The sequence below is a fragment of the Ammospiza nelsoni genome, chromosome 5, assembly GCF_027579445.1.
Source record: "Ammospiza nelsoni isolate bAmmNel1 chromosome 5, bAmmNel1.pri, whole genome shotgun sequence".
NCBI classification, from domain to species: Eukaryota; Metazoa; Chordata; class Aves; order Passeriformes; family Passerellidae; genus Ammospiza; species Ammospiza nelsoni.
Window position 1 is genome coordinate 35,682,223 of NC_080637.1, and position 22,161 is coordinate 35,704,383.

General features: G+C 37.2%; 1 protein-coding gene across 1 annotated transcript in view; it reads left to right on the plus strand.

The window, feature by feature from the left end:
- The window catches only part of LGR5 (leucine rich repeat containing G protein-coupled receptor 5), an 88,750-nt gene that overhangs the window by 18,700 nt on the left and 47,889 nt on the right, over window positions 1–22,161 (plus strand). Inside the window, exon 2 of the mRNA XM_059472334.1 lies at window positions 18,364–18,435. Within this exon, the coding sequence (XP_059328317.1) occupies window positions 18,364–18,435 (72 nt within the window). The remainder of the gene's footprint in view (window positions 1–18,363; window positions 18,436–22,161) is intronic.

Genomic DNA, 22,161 nt, shown 5'->3' on the forward strand with positions numbered 1-22,161 from the left:
CTAATCAGCCATGATCTGCCTAATTTGCTTTGATCAGGAAGATAAACTAATTTTCCTATAGGCTAGATAGAAGTAATTAGCAATCCAATGCTTTCATGCTTTTGTAAAGGGTAAAGAAAAGAATAGCAGAAATTATAATGGTGGGAGCAAAGTACCCCTTTTCGGCTCATCTGAAAACATTGTTAACTGAAAATAGGATGGTGCCATAGGAGAGAGGCCCTGATTAAGGTGCCTTTTTGGGCTGGGATATCATTGTTCAACAGGATCTATAATGTTACACAGCTGCGTATTTCTGAAGACTAATTTCACATGACTTTTAGTATATTTAGCTTCTGTTCTCTTTTATGGAGAAAGCATATTCCATATAAACAGTACATCTGCCATTCTGAGAGGATGGTGTTTGATTTCACAAGGCATTTTAATGTCTTTTTCCACAATTACATTAGAATAATTCAGTGGTTTATTAATGTCTAGATCTGCTGACTGCCATAAGACTTCAAGATGAGGGTTTCTGAGGCCATAATAGTGAAATCAAAAGCTCTGTAACCATAGCCAAAGTCAAATTACTGAATATCCCAGTCTCCTTTTCCTGTTAGGTAACATTTGCATGGTTCTGTGGACCTGAGCTGTGACTGGCAGCCTGACAAATGTGCTGTGCTGTAGTATGCCTCAGCTGAGTTTCCTGGGAGCTGTCACTCCTCCTTGGCTTTGGCCATTCTACTTCAGTATAAATCAAGATGTCTTGCAAAAGTTTCACAGTAAACCCCTTAATATGCAGACACAATGGCAAACGGCTCATTCAGATCTTACTGAATTCCATAGGCTGCAGAATCTCTCATTTTTAATATCTGTCTTCCCCTACATTTCCTCATCTTTATATGAATTGATTAGTTCAACAACCAGCTTGCTTAGTAATTCTGTCCACCTACCTCTCTGTATTTTCAAAGTTTTATTTAAAAAGTCAGATAAGCTTAAGGACTCTACTTATCATTTATGTTACTGTTATATTGCAGTCCACAACCATAATTGGGATTGTGGATCCGCTATGTGAGGAACAGCTAAAGTATAGGGGCAGGCTCTATAAAAGCTTTCATAGGAAAAAAAAAAGAAAAGCAGCTATTGGTGATGAATGGGAAAAACATTTTATGGTGTGGATAGAGAAACAGGGGCATGTGTTCTATCTCAAAGACACTCCTATTAAAAAAATAATATCCTTTAAAGACGGAGTTTGGAAAATTAATTTCCCCTGCCAGTAAGATGCATTGAATAGTATTTGGAGGAAAAATAAAAGCTCTGTTCCCATATGATAGCAGGCTTAAACTGAAGTATACAACAAATTTTTCAGTTGTCTTTCTACATCCTGTAATAGGTTGACATTGTAATAATCTGCAGTGTTCGTATTCCAACATATGATGGCAAAAGCTATGTTAGTTTCCATGTGAAAACATGGTAACAAAAAATTAAAACTGATGTAAGAATTATTAAAAAGTAGAAGTATTCATTGAAATAGCACTGAGAGTTGTGTTTAGCCTCGGAATATTTATTTGTTTTGCTTAAGGAGGCAGCACTGCATCACAGATAAAGCATTGACTTGATATTCAAACCTATATTTTCATTTCCTTATTGCATTGCTTAGTGTCACAGCAAAATTGTCTCCCACTCTACAATCTCCTCAACTCCTACTTAGCAGTTAACTCTTTGGGCTGTTCCTTGCAAAGTATTGCATAATTCAATATTGTTGTACAAAAAGTGCAGCAGGGAAAAGACAGCAAGCATGTAATTCCCCCCACCTGTTGGCAATAAACGTCCTTCTTGCATATGGGTGGGCAGAAGTTGTTCCCCTGGCCCTCTCAAGAGAAGACATAGCAATTCTGTTTCAGGCTTTTGAATTACATCACGTTTTCTGTAGGATGTGAGCTAGAGTTTAGATTCCTACAGCTGTTATTCTTAAACCTGAGGAAGGACTGGAGACTGCTTTTGTGCCTCTTTTTGAGATGCACAGAAATGAGTTTCCTAAATCCTTAGAGTTTTTTGACATGAAAAGCATGAGGAAATCAGATTATTTGTAGCTCTTACAGGAGGAAAACACTGACTCTAATTATGAATTTCTTTTTTCCATAGTGTTCTGTTCATTGTGAGGCTGAGCTGTTACCACTTTCTTGTACTAATATGGAAATAGACTATTGTCAAAATGGTGCAGAAAAACAGTTTCACAAGTTTCACAATTTTGCAATATCACTCCTAGTCCTAAAGAGCTCCACACACACATGAAGTCAGATCTATGTAGACTTTTTTAGGAAGATATGTGTGAGCTCTGCCCTTGTTCTGAGCCATCTGGAAACCATCAGCAAAGCACTGAGCCTGACCCTACCTGAGCACTAACCTTACCAAAAAGGATGGTTTTTATCTGGAGACACCTAAGAAACTGCATGGGAGAAAAACTTGTTCCACCTCATTGAGCCTAAAGGAGTCTGAATACAGGATTGAAACCTATATGAAACTGGACTCTCTAAGCTCTGCTTTCAGGAAACACATTCTGATTTACAGAGATCAAAGATTTCAAAACTGTTTCAATTGTTCTTACAGCCTAAATCACATTCACTTTCATTAGGGTTTTACTAATTTTTATTAAGTCCTCCTTACTGTTTTCTGTATTTCTAGAAAGATCTAGCTATTTATATTTTATAAAAGAAAGCCCAACAATCAAGTCACAAGTCTTAGAAGTCTTTACTTTGTCCTGACAAAAGTAAAGACAGCTTCTCACTTTTCCATGTGAAGAAAACTAGTTTCTTTCACTAAAAGAAAAGCTTGAATAACCAACCAGGCATTACAGTATACTTCTGATGTCAGAAAACTTGTATTGGTGCAAATTAGGAATCATGTTTCTTCATTTATTTTCCTTGTTCTACCACTAGTATAAATATTGTGCATACATTTTTTCTTCTAATTTAATTGGTCACCCGTACCTGCCTTAAGCCATTTAAGGCACTCCAGGTTATCTGGGATGTCTCCATGGGATACACGTGATATGGGCTCTACAGGAAGGGCATCCTCTGCTGTGCAAGCAGCGTTCGTTGGGAGCCAGGCAAGCGATCCCAAGTGATGAACCACAGCTAAAACAATCTGGCAGTTTAGTTTACTTTTAGTTAGCCCAGAGCCATGGCATGGCTCCCCCAGAAATCTTAAAGACACACAGAGAATTGCAGTATTATTAACACAGCAACCTGTGTGAAGGAGGAGATTTGGAGTAGAAAAGACCTTTTTTAATTTGTGTGACAGGCTTCAAATGAGGTTTAGAGTGAGCTGGACTGAGGGTGGATGATCTGTGATGCCATATCCATGTTGCAGAGAGTTTTCAAATTTAAATTACAAGGTTTCTTCCTTTGATAGTGAAAAAAGTGTGGGACATTGTGACAGGGAAGGGAAAGGAAGGGAAGGGAAGGGAAGGGAAGGGAAGGGAAGGGAAGGGAAGGGAAGGGAAGGGAAGGGAAGGGAAGGGAAGGGAAGGGAAGGGAAGGGAAGGGAAGGGAAGGGAAGGGAAGGGAAGGGAAGGGAAGGGAAGGGAAGGGAAGGGAAGGGAAGGGAAGGGAAGGGAAGGGAAGGGAAGGGAAGGGAAGGGAAGGGAAGGGAAGGGAAGGGAAGGGAAGGGAAGGGAAGGGAAGGGAAGGGAAGGGAAGGGAAGGGAAGGGAAGACCTTTCCAAAACCACTAGTGGGAAGGATAATCTTTGTGTATCCTGGTGAGGGTAATCCAGTGATCCCCAGTCTATGTGTTCTTGACATTCACAGTAAATTTTCTAATACAGCAGACAAGTCTATTTGTTCAAACAATGAGATCTGTCTGGATTGGGGGAAATTTGACAGGGGTCTGAAATTTTTTTCCTTTAATATAAAAAAAATTGACTAGCATTACATTACTGGTATCTCAAACTATGCCTAGGGTCACCAATGTGTGATGTTGTTCTGTTTTTCTCTTTTCTTTGGTGCCTAAACATTTTGACCATACTATTTCAATAGCAATAATAATGACGATGATAATAATAACAATAATAATAAGCCTTGGGCCTGTCAAAGTAGGTCATACCTTGGCTCTGGTTTAAGCTATTGGATACAAAATGCAAAAAAAGAAAAAAAATTCCCTGGGATGTAAGAGCAGCTTAAAAAATGTTTGTGTGTGAAAACAGCACAGGTTTTGAGGGTTTAAAGCCTGTCCCTTAGCTTTAGTTGAAGAAAGTTACATTAAAACTGCATTGTCCTAGAGAAACACAAAGCAGTATGTAACATGTTAGAAATTATTAAACCTTTTAATTATATAAAGTTTTTGGAAAATATCATAAATTATGAATGCTTAATAAGGATTAATATAAATTTCTTGTCTGTACTTTAAATATACAACAAAAAAAAACTTCTGCTTAAGGGAAATTTTAGACTGTTTCTTTGGATAAAGCAATCAAGTTGTGCTTTAATCAATTTCTTTGTTGAATTCGAAGAAACATACATTCCAGTCTTAAAATAGTAACATAATTGTAAAGTTGTCAGTCTACGGTTTCTGTTTGAACTGATTACACTTGATAAAAATAACAAACCATGACAAATGGTGGGGCTAGGTTTCAGTAATTCACTGAAGAATGTCTCTACCAAGTCTTTGTGGCAAAATGTCTTGTTTGCAGGACAAATGCGGAGTTGAAATAACAACCCATGAATACCACTGGTGAAATGGCTATGTACACAAGGTGAATGCTAAAGTTTTCCCTTCTGAATGGACCTTTTAATCCAGGCATTATCTAGGCTCTGAAAAAGTCTTCAGTGGCCTTACGTACAGATTAATGAGAAAATCTGAGACTTGGAGTTGGGCTATTTGCAGAAACAGTTTTCAAGATTTACTGATGGTTTACAAATGCCATTTAAGCTTTCAAAGCCATCAATATGCTATTGAAAGGGATTTAGAGGGAAATCCTCCCACTATAGAGAACGAGGACTTTGAAGGATCTCGGTGGAAGCCCTTGGTCTCCCCACCCCTTCAAACCTTTCACTGGCTTCCTCAGCATATAGAGCCCTGAAACACGTGGCTATGGGAAAGGGGGGGTGGCCCCTTTGAAAGGCGTTTGTATGTAACTGAATGTGCCAATCTGCTTTTGTTCAGGCATGAGAACTGAATAGAAGTGTTTCCAGAAAAAGTCTCTTGTGCTCATGGTCAGTTTTTCAATGGGCTTTCTGCTAATAGATTTTTAATATGGGAGCTGGAAATGGTGAAATACGAGTTTGAAAATTCTAGTGAATTGAAAAATTGCCCAAGAAAGTCTCTCTGCCCCGTAGCATTTGTTAACCATGCAACCATATCCTTCTCTAATAGTGGCCTTCAAAGAAAAGGAACTTCATACATTATACATGTGACAAGACAAATCACCTGAGTTTAATTTTTTTAAATAATGTCCTTTAATCCACAGAAATTCTAAAACCTGTTTCTATGTTATTTCTTTTCTTTGGTTATTTAAAAATTCATTTTCAAACCATATGTTTTTATTTTTAAAAATATCCATTATGGGATTGAGTTAGGAAAAAAAGATGATGAACCTTAGATGATCATCTTTTAGTTAAAGGATTTGTAATTTAAGATCAGCATGGCTTGAAGTCCTTGCTTTTGCCTGTGCTGTTCAGAATCAGCAGGATTCAAGATGAAAATTCTGAAGATCTTAATGAAATTGTACAAATGAAAAGTGGCAGAACCTGCTGCACAGTTCTGGAAAAAGGGATCTCAGAATCTCTCGTGGATTATGCAGGATATGCTGGGGCTTTATCCATTAGGTTCCTGAGAGATTTGTGGTTTTCAGTCAGAACAAATGCCCACAAAATCCCCTGTGTTCCTTTTAATAGCAACAGTATTTATGCGTGTAAAACTGTGGTGCTATCTTCCAGTCTGTCACAAGTATGTGAAAATTGAGATTGAAATGCCAAGGCCATGACTGAGGGGGCATTCTTCACCTCTAATCTTGACATCACTCCCCACACAGGACAGGAGAGCAAAGCCAGGATGTGACCTGCTATAGTCTCTTTATACCCAGTGTGTAGTGTGAAGAACATCATTGTGCATCCCACCAACTCCAAACTCCTCATGAAGGGAAAGGAAACTGACTAGATTCTGCAGAATGTGGAAAACAGGACAATACATCTCAGCAGAAGACCTGCTTCTGCTTAGTGCTTTGATTTCTGTCCCATATTTCATTTCTATCTCCACCATTTTGATGCTGGCATCCATTTTGCCACCATCTGGGGAAGGAGAGCAGCAGTAGCAGCGTGTGGCAGGTACTATCTCATGTGAGGTGGTCAGTGTCATAAGAAGCCAATATCACGTAGCAATTGGGTGTTGTGGTGTTCATCTGTGCTACTTGTTCATTGCAAAGTAAATGAAACCTATAGAAGAACTCCCAGATTGTCTAAGGCTTCTAGTTCTTAAAAAAGAATGGTGCATCTTCACCCAGAAAGAACCATCTGTTACATCCCACTCCTCTCCACAGGTTAAGGGGGATGTTGTTTGTGTCACTTTACGTGATGCACAGGAGAAAACAATTCTCCAGACATTCAGTACCAAACTTTTACTTGCAAACTTTAGAACATTAAGATAGAATAATGTACTTGGCAAATTTTAAAAAAACTTACGCAACTTGAACTTATCCAGATATGGATAAGAGGCAATTACAAGGCATTGAATGGAATTTTTTTGTCTAGCGTACAATATATTTTGAGAAGTTAGAAAAAAGAGAGAAAGAAAGGGTAAGGATATCACCATGCATGGATCCAGCAACAAAACTTGATTGTTGCAATTTAGATGTCTACTGATCAAAGTGATCGTCACAGTCTTGGTCTGCCAGGGATGGGGGAAGCCCATGAAACACAAAGTTCAATGGGTTAAGAAATGGTGAGGTTCAAGTGGGAATGCCCAGGTACTTCCTCTGAGAGGGGGGAGGCGGGAATGGAATTTTACACTGTCGGATGCAACACTGTGGATCACATGAAGTCTTCTGGTGGCAGGACCTAGAAATGAGTCTGGGGGTGCTTTGGGGGTCTTTGATGGTTTATGACACCTCAGGCATGACAATTGCCTCTTGGTAGAGTAGTTGAGCCAATTATGCCCATCAGAGGAGATAAACACCTTCAGACCTACATGTGAATATCCCAGTATCTCTCCCCTCGAGGGAAGGTTTACACATGAGCCAGTTGCATAAAGGACATGATAAAAAGCACTACCCCACCTCCCAGGATCTGCTGCTTATCAGCCTCTTCCTGGCTCAAATCCCAGCTTCTTGCTAACAAAGGTTGATTTGTGGTGGTCATCCTCTGGTGCTCACACCCACTGCACCTGGGCTGTTACCTTGCACACTGTCAGCAAAACACCCACTGCTTTTTGCAAATGGCCAATTGTTTGAGCCTTTAAGCATCAACATTTCAGTCTCTCACTCCATCACAATGTACATAATTCTGAATAATCCTACTGGTTTCTTGATGGAGCTGATTGGAAACCTGAACTTGATGTTAAAGAAAAATTGAGCAAAGACTATGGAAAAGAGAGGGTGAGAAAGGAATATTGACCAGAATCAGCTCATCACTTTGAAAAAACACCAGGAATGAAAAGTTAAGTATCAAAAAAAATTGGATCACACATGACAACCAAACAGAAAACAAAGAAAGGCTGTAACAGCTGAAAATGCTACACTTTCCACTCCTTAGTGACCTACATGACATCTTGCCTTCAACAGATTTTAGAAATTATAAAATGGCTAAAAAAAAATACATTGAAAAATTCCCCGTGAACCTATGAGTACTACATGCATTATTTCAGGCAAGCCAGTATGCTGTTGGATAATTTCCACAACCATGAAATACTGCCTATTGGGTAGAACCTGGCATTAGGAACTGGTAGGCCTGGGAGGATGTCTCCCATCCATGGGAGTCACTGGGAGTTTTGCTGCCAGTGGAGCCAGGTGTTTACCCCCAGGCACTGTTCTAGTGCTGACATTGACTTGCTGTATTAGAGGTATTAAGACTTGTAAATAACAGGGCAACTGTTTTCAACATTTTTATAATTTTGAATAGAAAAAGAGATCTTGGAAAGTTCATTTTGTGAGAAAAATGGGCAGACCAAACAAGTGCAGTAAGGACACACTATTTCACATGTGCACACAGGTGCAATACAGTTGGCAGCAACAGTTTACATTTTGTAAAGGTTTGTTTTGGCTAGTGATGATTTGATATTGTCTCCAGGAAGATCCAAAACTCATATTTGAAGCCTGAATCAGAGACAGGGCAGAGGATTAGGCTGAACAGCACCAGTTAGTTGCTTGCCCTAAAAAGATTTTCTGTTGATCATCGTAACAATCACAAGAAGTGTGGGTCATTGCCCTCAAAATGAAGGTTGCCAAACAGTCGACTATGTAAGCTCTGTGAATAAAAGGAAGGAAACAGGGATCACTTTTTCTGGATCAAGGTGCTGCCTCTGCTCATACTAAATACTGGCTTATACCCTGAAGAGCCAAACTGAGCTCAATAGAAATAGTTCTGAAGTATTTTACCTCCATATATTAATTGTAAAGCTCTGATCCCATTAATTTAAGTTGTAAAAGGAAATAATTTCTCAAAAGAGAACACATTTTTATACTAGAAAGAGTACAGCTCTTTCCAGTATGATTATGCTGGTATAAGCACATGAAAAATATGTGCCAGCCCAATACAAAACATGAAGTCTCTCTACTGGAGATTTCTCCTTGTTAGGGTGGCTTAAAACATATCAACCCTGCTCCTTGACCTCATTGTTTAAAGCTAGCTCAGGTATTTCGGTAGTCTGCCTATCTGAAGGGCAGCTGATCAGTTACGAGCAAAGAAAATGTGTGGAGACTAGATACAAGTAATGTCAGTATAAGATTAAGGATCTGGTATTTATTTATATTAAGACTGCTTTATACCAGTCCATGTGAAGGTATCTCATGATGAAAATGAATTTTTATTACTTAAGAAAAAATAAATCATTACCTGATGGAGAAATACAGTGGTTTTATGTGCATTATCTTTGTGAGAATCAAGCTACGTATTTCTTGGCACTTACTGTTGCAGAAATGTGGATGTTCAACCAGTCAGGGAAAGATCTGACAGCTTTGTCATTCCTCTGAGCTCTATAGGAAGTGTTGGAAGAGACTGTCAGGAGCTGGCACATGTAAATGCTTTTTGTGTTTCAGCAAACAAGCTCTGTCAGAGACATAAAGGGAAGATGTGCATATAAAAAAAATCCACAACTTCCTATGTCTGAGGAATGTTTATAATATTTACATCCTAGGTATAAGATCAGTTTGCATTAGTTCAAGCCAAAACTTCAAACTGAAATAAACCAGTTCTGCTTCACCTTTCTTGTGTTTCTTCTCGGTATTTGCACTTGTGGAGGCACAAACACCAACATAGTTAACCAATTCAGGAAACTGATTTCAATTAAAACAAATTTTTTTTCCTGCTGGATATTTTTTTAAATATAGGTCAGTTGCCAACTCTGGTTAAACAGCATCTTTACAAAGAATGAGCAGTTCTAGATTAGGGGAGAGATCAGGAGAAATTATTTTGGTAGCAACATTGAATGAAACCAAATATGTTAATGATATGACATCCATTGGTTTGTCCATGCAATAAAGAGAAGATTCTGTAGATAATTATTTCAGCTAAGCAACAGCATAAAAATGATCAAATCAGTACTTCAAAATAGAACTCTGGTAGGTGTAACGTAGCATAGCATCAGTTCCTTTGCTGGAACTCTTCAATTACTGTTCAACAACACAAGGTACAACTAAGCCATAATAAAAGCTAAAATGATTGGACATCATAATATTAATGGTGTTCTCCAACCTAAACAGTTCGATGATTCTGAGTCTGTGATTCAGCACCAATGCATATGAAAATGGAAACTTGTAGGATAAGAGTAGCAAAGAACCTTACCAGCATTTTACTGCTAAATCATCTGAAAAAAGAAAAAAAAAAGAGCAGTTGAGATTAAAGGCATGGAGTCATGCTGGCTTTTATTTTTGCTATCTCCTTTACTAAACCAGAATTTCACCCAGAGTGTGTGTATTTTGCAGTGAGCTGTTTTGGGAATACCTAGTGTGTATATATCCATGACACCTGCTACATTATGTCACACAGAGTGACATTGTGCAGAGATCTGGTGCTGTACAATTGGAACAGCCATAGCATCATCCTGCTGTACCTGGGATAATTTGTCTCTCTGATGACACCTAACGTGATAATGCATCTTCCAGCTCTGGACCCAGCTCACTCAGCTGGACCTTGGGGACCTTTGCACCATGCAATGTAGATGTATTTCCTGCCCTGAATGCACAGATCTGTTGTGCACAGATCTTCATATACTCATGCTTACATCATCACTGTTGAAATGTGTTTATAGTAGATGCTCTCAAAGCTCTTTGGGTTTAAATTCTTCAAATTCGTGCTGTGAAATTGAGTTGAGGCAAGTTAGGATGCACAAAATAAATTACTTACACTATCTTATTACAAATGAAATCAGGCTAATAATAATTAATTTTCACTCTTGGCAGGCTCACAGAAGTTATCTTGAGTATTTTGGTGAAGATGAGTTTTAAAATTGGTTTAAATAACATATAATCTGTGATGTACATAATTTATGGTTAGCTATTCAGACCAATTCACTACTGGTGAGCCGTAATAGTTAATTTAGAAATTTGCACTTTATAACTTTTGGGTTATATTTTGAATCTTTGTTTACACCCAGATATATTTTGAATTAGTTTCTGCTGTAGACAAGGTACAGCATGTCAATAATCAAACTATGCTGTGCTTTTTGTACATGTTCTCTTCTCATATAAATAACCATAATTTAGAAACAGTCTCATTGAAACCAGAAGGATGAAATTATAGACCGGGAATTAGAAGAAAACTGGACACCCTGTTTCTAAAATGGATGAATGTGTCCAATCATTCAGGAGAAGGAAAAAAGCCAAAGATAATAAAAAGAAAAAAAAATGTATTTTTGTAATTTATGTAACAAATAGTTGTAAAAATAAGCAACATCTGGAGTGGCAGAAAATATTCTGAAACCAAGGATTTTTTTCCCCAGACTTAGTTACATCTAATACATATCTCTTGTCAATTTAATTGTGCTATTCTTCATCAAAAAGATAAACAGTACTTGAAAAACAAACAAGTAATGAAAAACACAATAAACATGCCAGTAGTTGTCTTCATAAATTGCAATGAAAACTGATATTATTTTCCTGTTGTATATTGTTTCAGTGTTTGAACAAGATTAATCATGTATGCAGTACTCATATAATGTGTTTGACCTAGTGCAGCAGAAACAAGCAGTAACTCACAAAGTAAAAATGTACTAATACAATCTGTGGGCATGGGTGGAAGACAAATTCCATCCAGTCCTCTTTTAACTGCCTCTGCTGGCTTCTGTATTATAAAATACTCCTTTAGTTATTCAAGTTTTTTAATATGTGAGCTAAGTACAGCAAATGATTGGCATTTTGGAAAGTTTTTGTAAATTACCCTGGTAATTATTCTTTAGCAAACTGAGTCTTCAACCTCATTTGAACAGCCATGAATCAGCTTTGAAATGAAATGGTTAATTTTATCTAGTGGGCATAATGAATTTGATATTAGAAAAAAAAAAAACAGAGAGCCAGAATCTTTTTACCTAAAATGATATGTCAGGCACTTGTCAGATTAATTCAGCACTGGGTGTGTATCTTTGATCTTTACTTTCTTTTTTTGACCCTAATTGTTTGCTCTGACCTGCTCCCTCTGCTGGAGTCTTGGATAAACTGAATGGCAAAATTGTTTCCTGAAAAGATTAATCATGCACATACTGTTTGCTTTACAAATGTTCTGCAGTCCAGATATAAATAAGACTTTGATGGTTGCTTATATGGAAGAATTGCCTGTGTTCAGGAATAATGCATGGTGTTTAAAATCACTGTGTTACAGAGCTTCTGCGGTAATAAGCCAAATTTTGCTGTCTGTGACATCAGAGGAACTCAGTGACAGGTGTTGGGAATGCAAAAGTCTGGCCAGAGCATTTTGTTACTTTGTGTTGAATCCAGATGTGACCTATCAGCCTGTTTGCCAGGATCCAGTATTTTATGAGCCAGTACACGGCAGCACAGAAGAGATGTAGACAGAGCCCTCCTGACCTTACTGAATCACCTTTGAGGTTTCCCTAAATTCAAGGTGCTTGATCCTTACCATATATATCCATTTACAATTGTGGTGGCTGGAATCAGCACCATAGGTGTGACTAGGAAGGGTGTGAGATGGACAGATGGAGTACTGTCCCTTTACTGGCTTGAAACCCTGCGAGGTGTGCAGGCACACAGGCTCACTGCATGTGACCACACAGCATTGTTTGCTGGTTGCAGGGCATGTTTTAATACAAAGGAGTTGGGTCTCTGGAAGGAGTGAGCTTCAATGTCAAGTAACAAAATTTTCTGTAATAAATGTGTGACAAGCAATCAATCCTCTTTTGGCCTTACACCCCTTCCATATAAACCTGTGGCGTGGGATCTGTAGCTGTTAATTTGCTATTGCAAATAATATTACACAGGGTAATGGATTCTTTAATAATAGCATTTGTCATTATCAATATGCAGAAGGGCAGAAATATCCATGCTATTGTCACTTGTTATTTACCTTGAATACCTTGATTGTGAGATTTCCTATTCTGTGTAATGTCCATAATGGCTCTCTCTACTGCTTCTTCCTACTAATGTACTACTTCTTCTTCCAGAAGATTTTTCCAAATGCAAAGATGTACTCTTCAAATGTGAATCATTTAGTGGAAATTCGTATCTTAATCATAGTTTGCTATAGTATCCTTCAAAGAATCACAGATGAAATTTGAAGCTAATTATGAAAAGTGCTATGGTTTAATGTCAGAAAAGACTTACAGTGCTTATTTATGCATGCTCATACTCTGTCCTGTGCTGCTCTGCATGGGTGTATTACACATGGAAATGCATAACTAGCAATTTTCATGTTGACTTTGAAAGATAATGTAATCTAGGAACATTAATATGAAAATATGGTCTTTTTTTCTTAGTCTATTGACAGCTTATGCATTGAACTTTGGGAAATTGGTGTAAATGCCATGATTGCACAGTGTGATCTAATGAAAACAGTGCTGGACAACTCATCATCAGTGTCATTTTCCTCTATGTTGTATAAACATCTGTTTGACTGTGAACATGTCACTTAGCATTAGATGTCTTAGTTTCCTTTCTTTAAAATGATAGTAATTATTATTCTATTTTTTTATTGATATTCTCAAATGAAAACATCTATAGCAATTTATTTGTAAGAAACAGGAGCTTCTATTACAGCACTGTTGGCAAATAGGTTTATGTCCTTAATGTAGCTGTAGCATATGAGGATATTTTCCATGCAGGATGAAACATTTGCATTAGTAGATGCCATGCAGTCAATGGCCAACATGTTCTTCCATCGTACCGTGGAGCTAATGCTGCCTATATCCTGCCGGTGCTAGAGACAGGAGTGCTGTGTTGGAAGGATAGGCAGAGCAAGGGAAGAGCAGATGTAGGATTCACCTGTTTTCATTATTTTGTGTCACTACATGTAAGCTAGTGTCAAATTTTGTTCTAAACAAATTAAGGAAATTGTCTTAGTTTAGAAACTGTTCTCAACTGGTAACAACTAAGGGACAACATTCAGTCTATTGACAATATTTTATGAGAGTGCTTTATCTTTCAAAGACTTGCATAAAAAGAATTGTTAATACATGTTGGATGAGGCAAGCTTAGAAGAATCAAAATCAATAATAAGTGTTGATTTTTATTAATCAAACAGGTTGCAACTGTTTAAATAATTTGGCTACAAAATTAATTATCTTTAATATTGAATTTTTGTCTTAGACCTGGAATAGATAGACAAGTACCATTCAGTATAATAGACATTTAGCTTACTAGAAGTTTAGCATGTATCCCTAGGCATACTTTTGTTCTCCTTTAAAAGACATAAATATAATGTGAAAAACCAATCTTCTATGATGAATAGTCACTGAAACATCTCTTGTAATAACAGTTAATAAAAGCTTAGTAATGTGGCCTGCAGACTCATCTATTATATGTTAAGAACTAATTCACTTAACTTGTTTTACTGGCTTTCTGGAATTCATTGTGAACTACTCACTTTTAAGATGGTAACTGGATGTTTTTTCAGTGTGTTTGTTCATGGACAATAAAACTGGGGAAAACAAAGACCTGCCGTATTTGCCTTCTTGGATGCTGTTTTGCAGATACTCATTTACTCATCCATTCACCCAGAAAAAAAAACAGGTAGATGCATGGTGCAGTTTTCAATATTTTCTGGTCTTCAAAGATTTAATCAGAGCTAGGATTCCTTTAACAAGTCACCAGAGACACTGCATGGTGATTGATTGGTACAGAGTATAAATAAGATATCATTGTAGTGAGCCATGTTGCCAAAGCAGTCACTAAAGCAAAGCTCCTTATCTTTTGAAAAGGTGAAAGTTTCATTTGAAGGTGTGTTGCCTTTATAGCCAGCAGCTGGAATCAGGCTGCAGGAATGCTGATGAGAGAAGGGACAATGCATTCATGTCACTGTTCAAAATAGCATATTACCTTTTCAGTATGATATGGCAGCTCATGGTGGTTTTCACCAAGGTGGGGCTATGGCTGTCTCTGTTCAGAGTACTTGTAAATTTACGGTATCTTCTTACCATTTTGCTCCTACTGTCATCAGTGGAATTTGTATGTGCTGTGATGCTGGAAGATGGGTGTAGTTCTGTTACACTGAGTTATTTAAAGGCTTTGCATATTCAAATATTTCTAAGTTTTTCATCACTGTAGTTTGTAAGAGACTACCAAGATTTGATAGAGAATCACAACCATTCCATTGAGGATAGTTAAAGTTCCAATACCTTGATTTTAATATTTTTAAGCACTTAGTTGCAAATGCTGATGTGCAAGCCAGCTTTCATGCCCTTCTCTTTACTAGAGAGAGCAAATTGCTAGTTTTTACAGGCCAGCACTGAAAAGAGAAATCAGAAAACCCATTTGAAGGAAAGAAACCATCATATGTGCAGGACATAAGACATATTTTCTGCAATTGTTATTGGTTTTCACAGTGATGATATGTAACCCTAGAGTTTACCACCTAGCTGTTTCTGGCTGTTAGCTGTGCTTGATCTAGCTAATGGCTGTAAATCTCATCCTAACCATGTCTTCTTGGCAGGTGTAAAATGCTAGCAAACCAAAATTCTGAGAACCTCCTTTATTTGTCTCTAGAGCACTGTGAGGAATTTCTGTTCAGAAGCCCAAATTTTACAGCATTGTTCACACAAGACCTAGTGACTGATTGCATTGCATTACCTCTTTGTTTGTCTCACCTCTCAAAGCATCCCGCCAGATGTAACTTTGTGCTATGGCACTTCTCTCTCTTCTCTCACTCATTCCAGTGAACAAAAATGTGATTAAATGCATTCATGGTAATTCTGAAACAAAAGAATATTCTGAATCTAAGAACTGTGAGCACAGACGAACTACTCCTTTGCCAGTGTAAGGAATGTGTGAGTTTTTTGGGAGAAATAATGTCACCTATTTAGCTAACCAGTACAGCTGGAAGTAGAGAACTTTGATTTCTGTGCCTGAAAGTTTCTCAGTTTTTCCAACTGTGTCAGCTAGCCTCATCAAATATATTACCTCTCACTACCATAGTCTGCCTTATATTCTTAAACCATTACAGCTACAAGAATAGCACATTGCCAACACAGACTGTAATGCCCTGTGTATTAGTTGCTGGTATCTTAAAAACTACTTTAAAAAGAGGTTACTGAGTTAGCTTGGGAGGTAATTCCTGTTCACTCCACCATCCGTGGAAATATTTAAGAGATACGTAGACGTGGCACTTAGGGACATGGTTTAGTAATAAACACATGGCAGTGCTGGGTTGAAGATTGGACTGGATGACCTGAAGGGTCTTTTCCAACCCAAACAATTCCATGATTCTATGAAATATGCATAGGTAGTGTTTAGTAGTTCAGTTGCACAAAAACACCTTTGTATGTTATGTTCCAAGAAAAGAATCATGTGGGGCAAAAAAATTAACCAATCTAACAGAAGGAAATTATTTAACTGGTAGGTTTAAAAAGAGTTAGAAATTGCTGCAGCGTACACTGGGAAAAAGGAGAGGTTGTCCTCCATCATATGATGTGGTACACATCCTTTACCACATGAGTGGAGTTCAAAAAGGAGAATAGGACCTAGCAGTTCACTGTTGGCAAATCCACTCTGGGGTCTAAAGATGTTATTAAGGAAAATGCACTTATTGTTGATTTTCTCTTTGGTCATCAAAGCACATAATGAAAACCACCATCTCTTGTTCTAATCCTCTTAAGATATTAGGGTCTGGGTAGGCTGCTTCTGACTGGTTCATCATGGGGTCCTGTGGGTGATACAAGCAGACAAGTACTGCCTGCTAGTAATAGAAGTTAAAATGCTAGAAAAGCAGGCTTCAGGTTTGTCTCATCAGCCAGAGCACTGGTTAATGCTGGGTTTGTAGAATGCCCTACATATGTGTGTGTCTGAAGATGAATCATTCCCATCTTCCACCAGGGCTGGCTTTTTAAGTCTAAAATGTGATTTGGCATGTTTTCAAAAACCCATTAAGACATGTGTTGAAAATATCATAATCAAAATGATCTTGTTAAAATATTGGGTTTATCTTAATATTCAGTAGTATATAATTCACTACCTGGATGAGTTTTTCTTTTGCCAAATAAATCCATGTTTTTGTTCCTTTGCCAGAATAAATCCTTTGAGCCTTTATCAAAGTGAAAGGGCAATAACCTGCTACACAGTACGAAAGAATTAGGTGATAAAGTGTTACAATAAAAAATGAATTTAATAAGTACACGTTTCTCAAATTATACTTTGATTTTTGAAGTGAATGCAGAAACCTTACTCAACATTGATTTGATAATTGTTGTAAAGTATTAACACATTTCCTTTATTTTAAAATCTCTATGTGAAGTATGTTTTTAAATTATACATTTTAAAATTCACCAAAAGATCAAACATCTAAATTAACTGTGCTGACTAAAAGCATATATTCTGTAATGTGAAACAGACTGTGAGTAATAAGAACTAGATGGAGTAGGAATAGGATGCCTACCCACCAAAGTACAGATAACTTATTTACCTTGTAAGCTCTCAACAGCTGGAAGAAATAAAGTTATGTAAATAGTACCCAAAGTAGCTGGAAACTATAAGCACTGCTACAAATGTGTAGATATGTTTAAATAGTGGGGAGTTTTAAATTACTGTATAATGCTTGCATAAAATATGCAGGTCTCCTAATTTTGTTTTAAGAATCTACAAAAATTTTGATACAGTTGTGTAAGTTGTGTCGTCCACACAGAATTTTATTATGCAATTTGTTTACAGTCTTGGGGCTCACTGAAAGGCAATTTTAATGATACTGTAGGGCATGGGGAAGACAGTGGAAAACAGTGAATAGGCAAGTTAAGAATAAAAGGGTATTATATGAAATTTAGTCTAAAAGATAGCTTGAATGAGCTCTGACAGAGCTGATATTGCTGGTAGTTTCCTGTACCAGGAACTACCATAGAACCCCACCAGGAAGTGTGTTACAGAGCAGGATCACATTACACCCTTGTTTTATGGTTCGTTTCACTTATTTAATGCAATTTGAGTACCTGTAACAAAAGAGCACTCAAAAAGGGAATGTTTATTATTTGGAAATATGTCATTTCTGTAAGTCAAGTTGGGTTTTGGGGACACTTGATGTGCCTGTGTGAGGCAAGGCAGATCAGTATGACCATGCAACAGGCTGTATGGCAAAAGCAAAGTGTTTCCATATTAATGAAATTTTAAGGATGATGCAGTTCCTTTGTATATATTTGCTTTTGTCTGTCTACTGTAGTAAACCAAGTGTACTACAGTGCTACAACAACAAAAAACATCGTAATTTTCCCTTACTACTCCAAGTACATTTTAATATAGTACAGTGGTTTATTAAAATTATGTCAACTGAAAGTGTTGTGTAGTGTTCTAGCTGATTTATAGAGCATGATAAAACATTCCAAAATCTCTGGAAATGAGGAACATGCTACAGCCTGTATTGGTCTGACATATGAAAAAGGAGTGTTTAATGTGCTAAGCAGATAATTATTCATCAATTCTGGCAGAGGAACTAATTTTTATTAATGCAGTACTTAAAAATGTGTGGAATGAACAGCTGGATGCCACAGTTGTGGCTTGCCATATTAAGTCTCTGTCTGTTTTCCCCTACAGTGATCTCAGTATGAACAACATTACTAAGCTGCCCTCAAACCCTGTGCACAATCTACGCTTCCTGGAAGAGCTGTAAGTATCATTGTATCCTTGATGGGCCCAGTCAGCGCTAGACACATTCCTGTGTTTGTCACTCCTGCTTACTGTGGGAACCAGATAAAACGGTGCAGGAAAGCTGTCAGCCTGACACTTTTGGCACATGCGGAAACACTTAGTTGAAAAAAAAACAATTGCTGTGATTCTGGAAATGAACTTATAAAAGAGTTACCATGAGGCTACAACTTCTCTAAGCAGAGACAGAGCCAAACAAATTAAAATTTTTAAACAAGGACTGTTTAAAAGAGCTGGATTGCTTTTTGGAAATAGTTAAGCAGCAGGATATTAAAAGTTTGAATACTGGCTCATGTTTATTAAAATCCCAAGTAAAGCTGTAATCAAAACCAAAACCTGCTGCCTTGTTCTGCCGGTGTCAAGGACAATTGAGTCCACATTTCATAGTATGGAGGCTTCTTGTCCTAATCACTTTTAATTACTGTTTCCTTACTCTTAAACTTAGCATCCCTGAAGGCTGACTGTGGAGTACAGAATCCTGCAAAGAGCTTAGTTACGCTATCTACTACATTCACCGTGGGGAAAAAAGTGCATTGGGAAAACTGGCTGATCAAGCACAACATCAAAAGAGGAATGTTGGCTTGAAGTGATTGTGACTAACCAAAAGTGAAAAGTATTGTGCATTCATGAGACCTGGATTTGCCAGTGACTCTAGTTATAATGGCCGGAGCTTGAAAGAAAATTTAGGTTTCTGAGGAGTGATGGAGACTCCATAAATGATGCACCATAGATCTTGTGAAAAAAGCTGGCACCTGTATTTGTCTGAGTACCTCTAAATATTGATTAAAAGCCTTTTATTAAATGTGGCTTTTAAGTTTTTAGAACTGAAAACCTTTTTTTTAGCGCACTTAGCTGCTAACATGCCATAAAATCCATATAAGATGTGTGCGAAGTCATGGTGCTACCCTTCTTGCAAAGATGTTATCTGTTTTAAGCTATGAAATGTGTACAGTCCTCTGCAATTTAGGTGGGTATTGCACTGACAATTTTCAGTGTCCTAGCTTACTCTCAATTGAATTTTCCCACTTGGTCTTTCCAGTCAGAATCTACCAAAAAAAAACAAAAAAAACCAAAAAAAAGCAACAACTGATCAAACCAAACAAAAAAATCGAAACCATTTTGTATGCTAACTTCAGACAATACCCTATTTGCAAGCGGGTTTTCCTTTCCTGTCTCATTTCTATTACTCTCAGTACTTCTATTTGGAAAGCTTTATTTCATTTTATTCTGTCTCTCTTCCTTTACTTACTCCTTTTCTTTGGTTATCAATATCTGTCTTGCCATTAGTGCAACTTTCAAATAATGTAACAAACAGGAACAAAACAGAGAGGGATGTCACACGCCAAGTGTTAACAATATTAGTTGCATATGGAATGAATCGTGCCTCAAAGCCCCTGCTTGTGGAGTTCTTCATCATGTTCTTGTTTGCTTGTCCAATCTCCTGTCAGTTGTAATAACCTTACTAAACCAGCCAACCCAATTGCTTTCTGGCCATTAAAGGAAAGAAATTAAATGAAAGTTTGGGCTTTTTCTGGAAATTCTAATACATCCAGGTTACCTTCACTATTTAATTTAATGATTAGATCACAGAATCACAGAATCAGCAGGATTGGAAAAGACTTTTGAGATCATCAAGTCCAACCTACGACCTAACACCACCTTAGCAACCACTGAGTGCCACATGCATTATTTTTTTTAAACACCTCCAGAGATGGTGACTCCACCTCCCTGGGCAGGTAAATGGCCCAAATTGTAAGAGTTAAGTCACTGCTTGGGAACTCTTGTGTGGCGTATATCAGCTTCCTAATCAAGACCTTTGAAAGTGTTCTTGCTTTCTCCTTGTGCTGGGCCTACCTTTTTCACTGGAAATATTAAACCTTTATTCTTACAAGCCTCTGCTCCAAATTAAGTAATTCCAGTCTTTCACCTGCTGGTAATACCAGCAAGGTATTTATATTTTTACTGTGTTTTGTTCTACATATACATATTCAACTCTTCCATTTGTTTCACACCAGACAATCACTTCTATTTCTCATTAGTTTAGTGCTGTTTCATTAATTCCTTCTAGTTTGTATTCACTTTTAAAATAAGCTTAAAAAATGGAAGCCTTGGAAGATGGAAGGCAACTGATGTGAGGCAACTTCTCATTGTGCTGAGATTGTTTGGTATTCAGAGGCATGCAAGGCAATTCAGCCTAGTATTATATAGAAAAATGTATAGACAATAGAAAGGGAATTTTTGATTTTATTCAGTTTTGAAGTGAGGGAGAACAACCATTGTAGTTCTCATGCTCCCTTATATTGATTTTTGAGCAGTGATTATACATATGAATTTTTTTTGCCATCCATGTGATTTTTTTTTCCAGTTTACCTGAGAAATCTGTGCTTTGTTTGTGTGGCTCAGTTAAAAGGTACTCTTGAAAAAAAACTTAGCCCACAATTCAGGCATTGTTGAAGTAAGATTTTATATGATCTTTACTAAAGCAATCTTTCATAAAATTAAAATCCATCTTAGAAATGTTCATCTGTTCTTTGAAGTACATAACAGCAGGAGCTTGAAATGCAGCTTTTAGGGTTTTTCTAGTGCTGAGAAAAGTCTCATTAATCCCTTTATTAGAGATCTGGTTCAAATATCTGATCTGGTTCAAAGCTCATGACTGAATGCTGAATTTTAGCTTAGATGTTACATCCTTACTGCCTGGTTTGGCAATACTATTAAGTGATTATCCTGAAAGAACTGAGGTTTTGTTAAAGCAGTTAAACTAATTGTTTTGATTCCAAAACAGTGGCATATAAGACAGATCTGTTTAGCCAGTTCTGACCTTCCAGGCTAAGTCTGGTCCACTTTTACAGCCAAGGTTAGACACCTCTCCATGCAGCATTCTTGCAAACCTGATGATCATGACTGGTACTTATTCTTAATCAAAGACTATGATCACTAAAGTAAAACATATTGAAAGTGTTTTTTGGGTGCATGTTCCTCCAAAAATTTTGGAAAACGTTGAAGTACTTGAGACTTTCTAACTCTCAAAATAATGAATTCTGAGCAAATCTTCTATTTGTGAAAATGATGGGCCTTTCAGATTTAATTTTCTCTTAAAACATGTATGACAGAACTCCCACCAAGAAAGAAGTATGTTTCAGCTGCTTGATTATCAGCAAGTTGCTCTGCATGAACTTGTACAACACTATTAAGTCAAATTCTTCATTATAAATTCAAAATAACTGCAGATATTTATCAGTCTGAACGAATCCAAGACTCACTCTCATGTGGATTATTTCTAGACATATGTCATTATACAGGATGTGTAGAATGCCTGTTCTAATAGAGTGGTGAATTAGAGTAATGAATGGAAAAAAGATTTTTAAAAAAATCTAAAGGGTGGGACTCAACAGTTTTAGAGGCAACTACATCTGAGTGGAGACCTAATATTTTGTGATTACTTGCACTTCAAAGCAGTGCCTGAAACTATTTTATTTTAGAAATTAATGTCTCAATGAAACATGAGGAAGAAAGCCAATAATGATTTAAAACTATTTGAATCAGACCTACCTACAAAATCTCTCCAACTAGATATATATCCACATATAAATGTATATGCATAAATATATGCACAGACACCCACACATGCACATATATAAAGCTTTAATTTTAATTTTAAACCCAGAAACATTCCACAGATAAGCA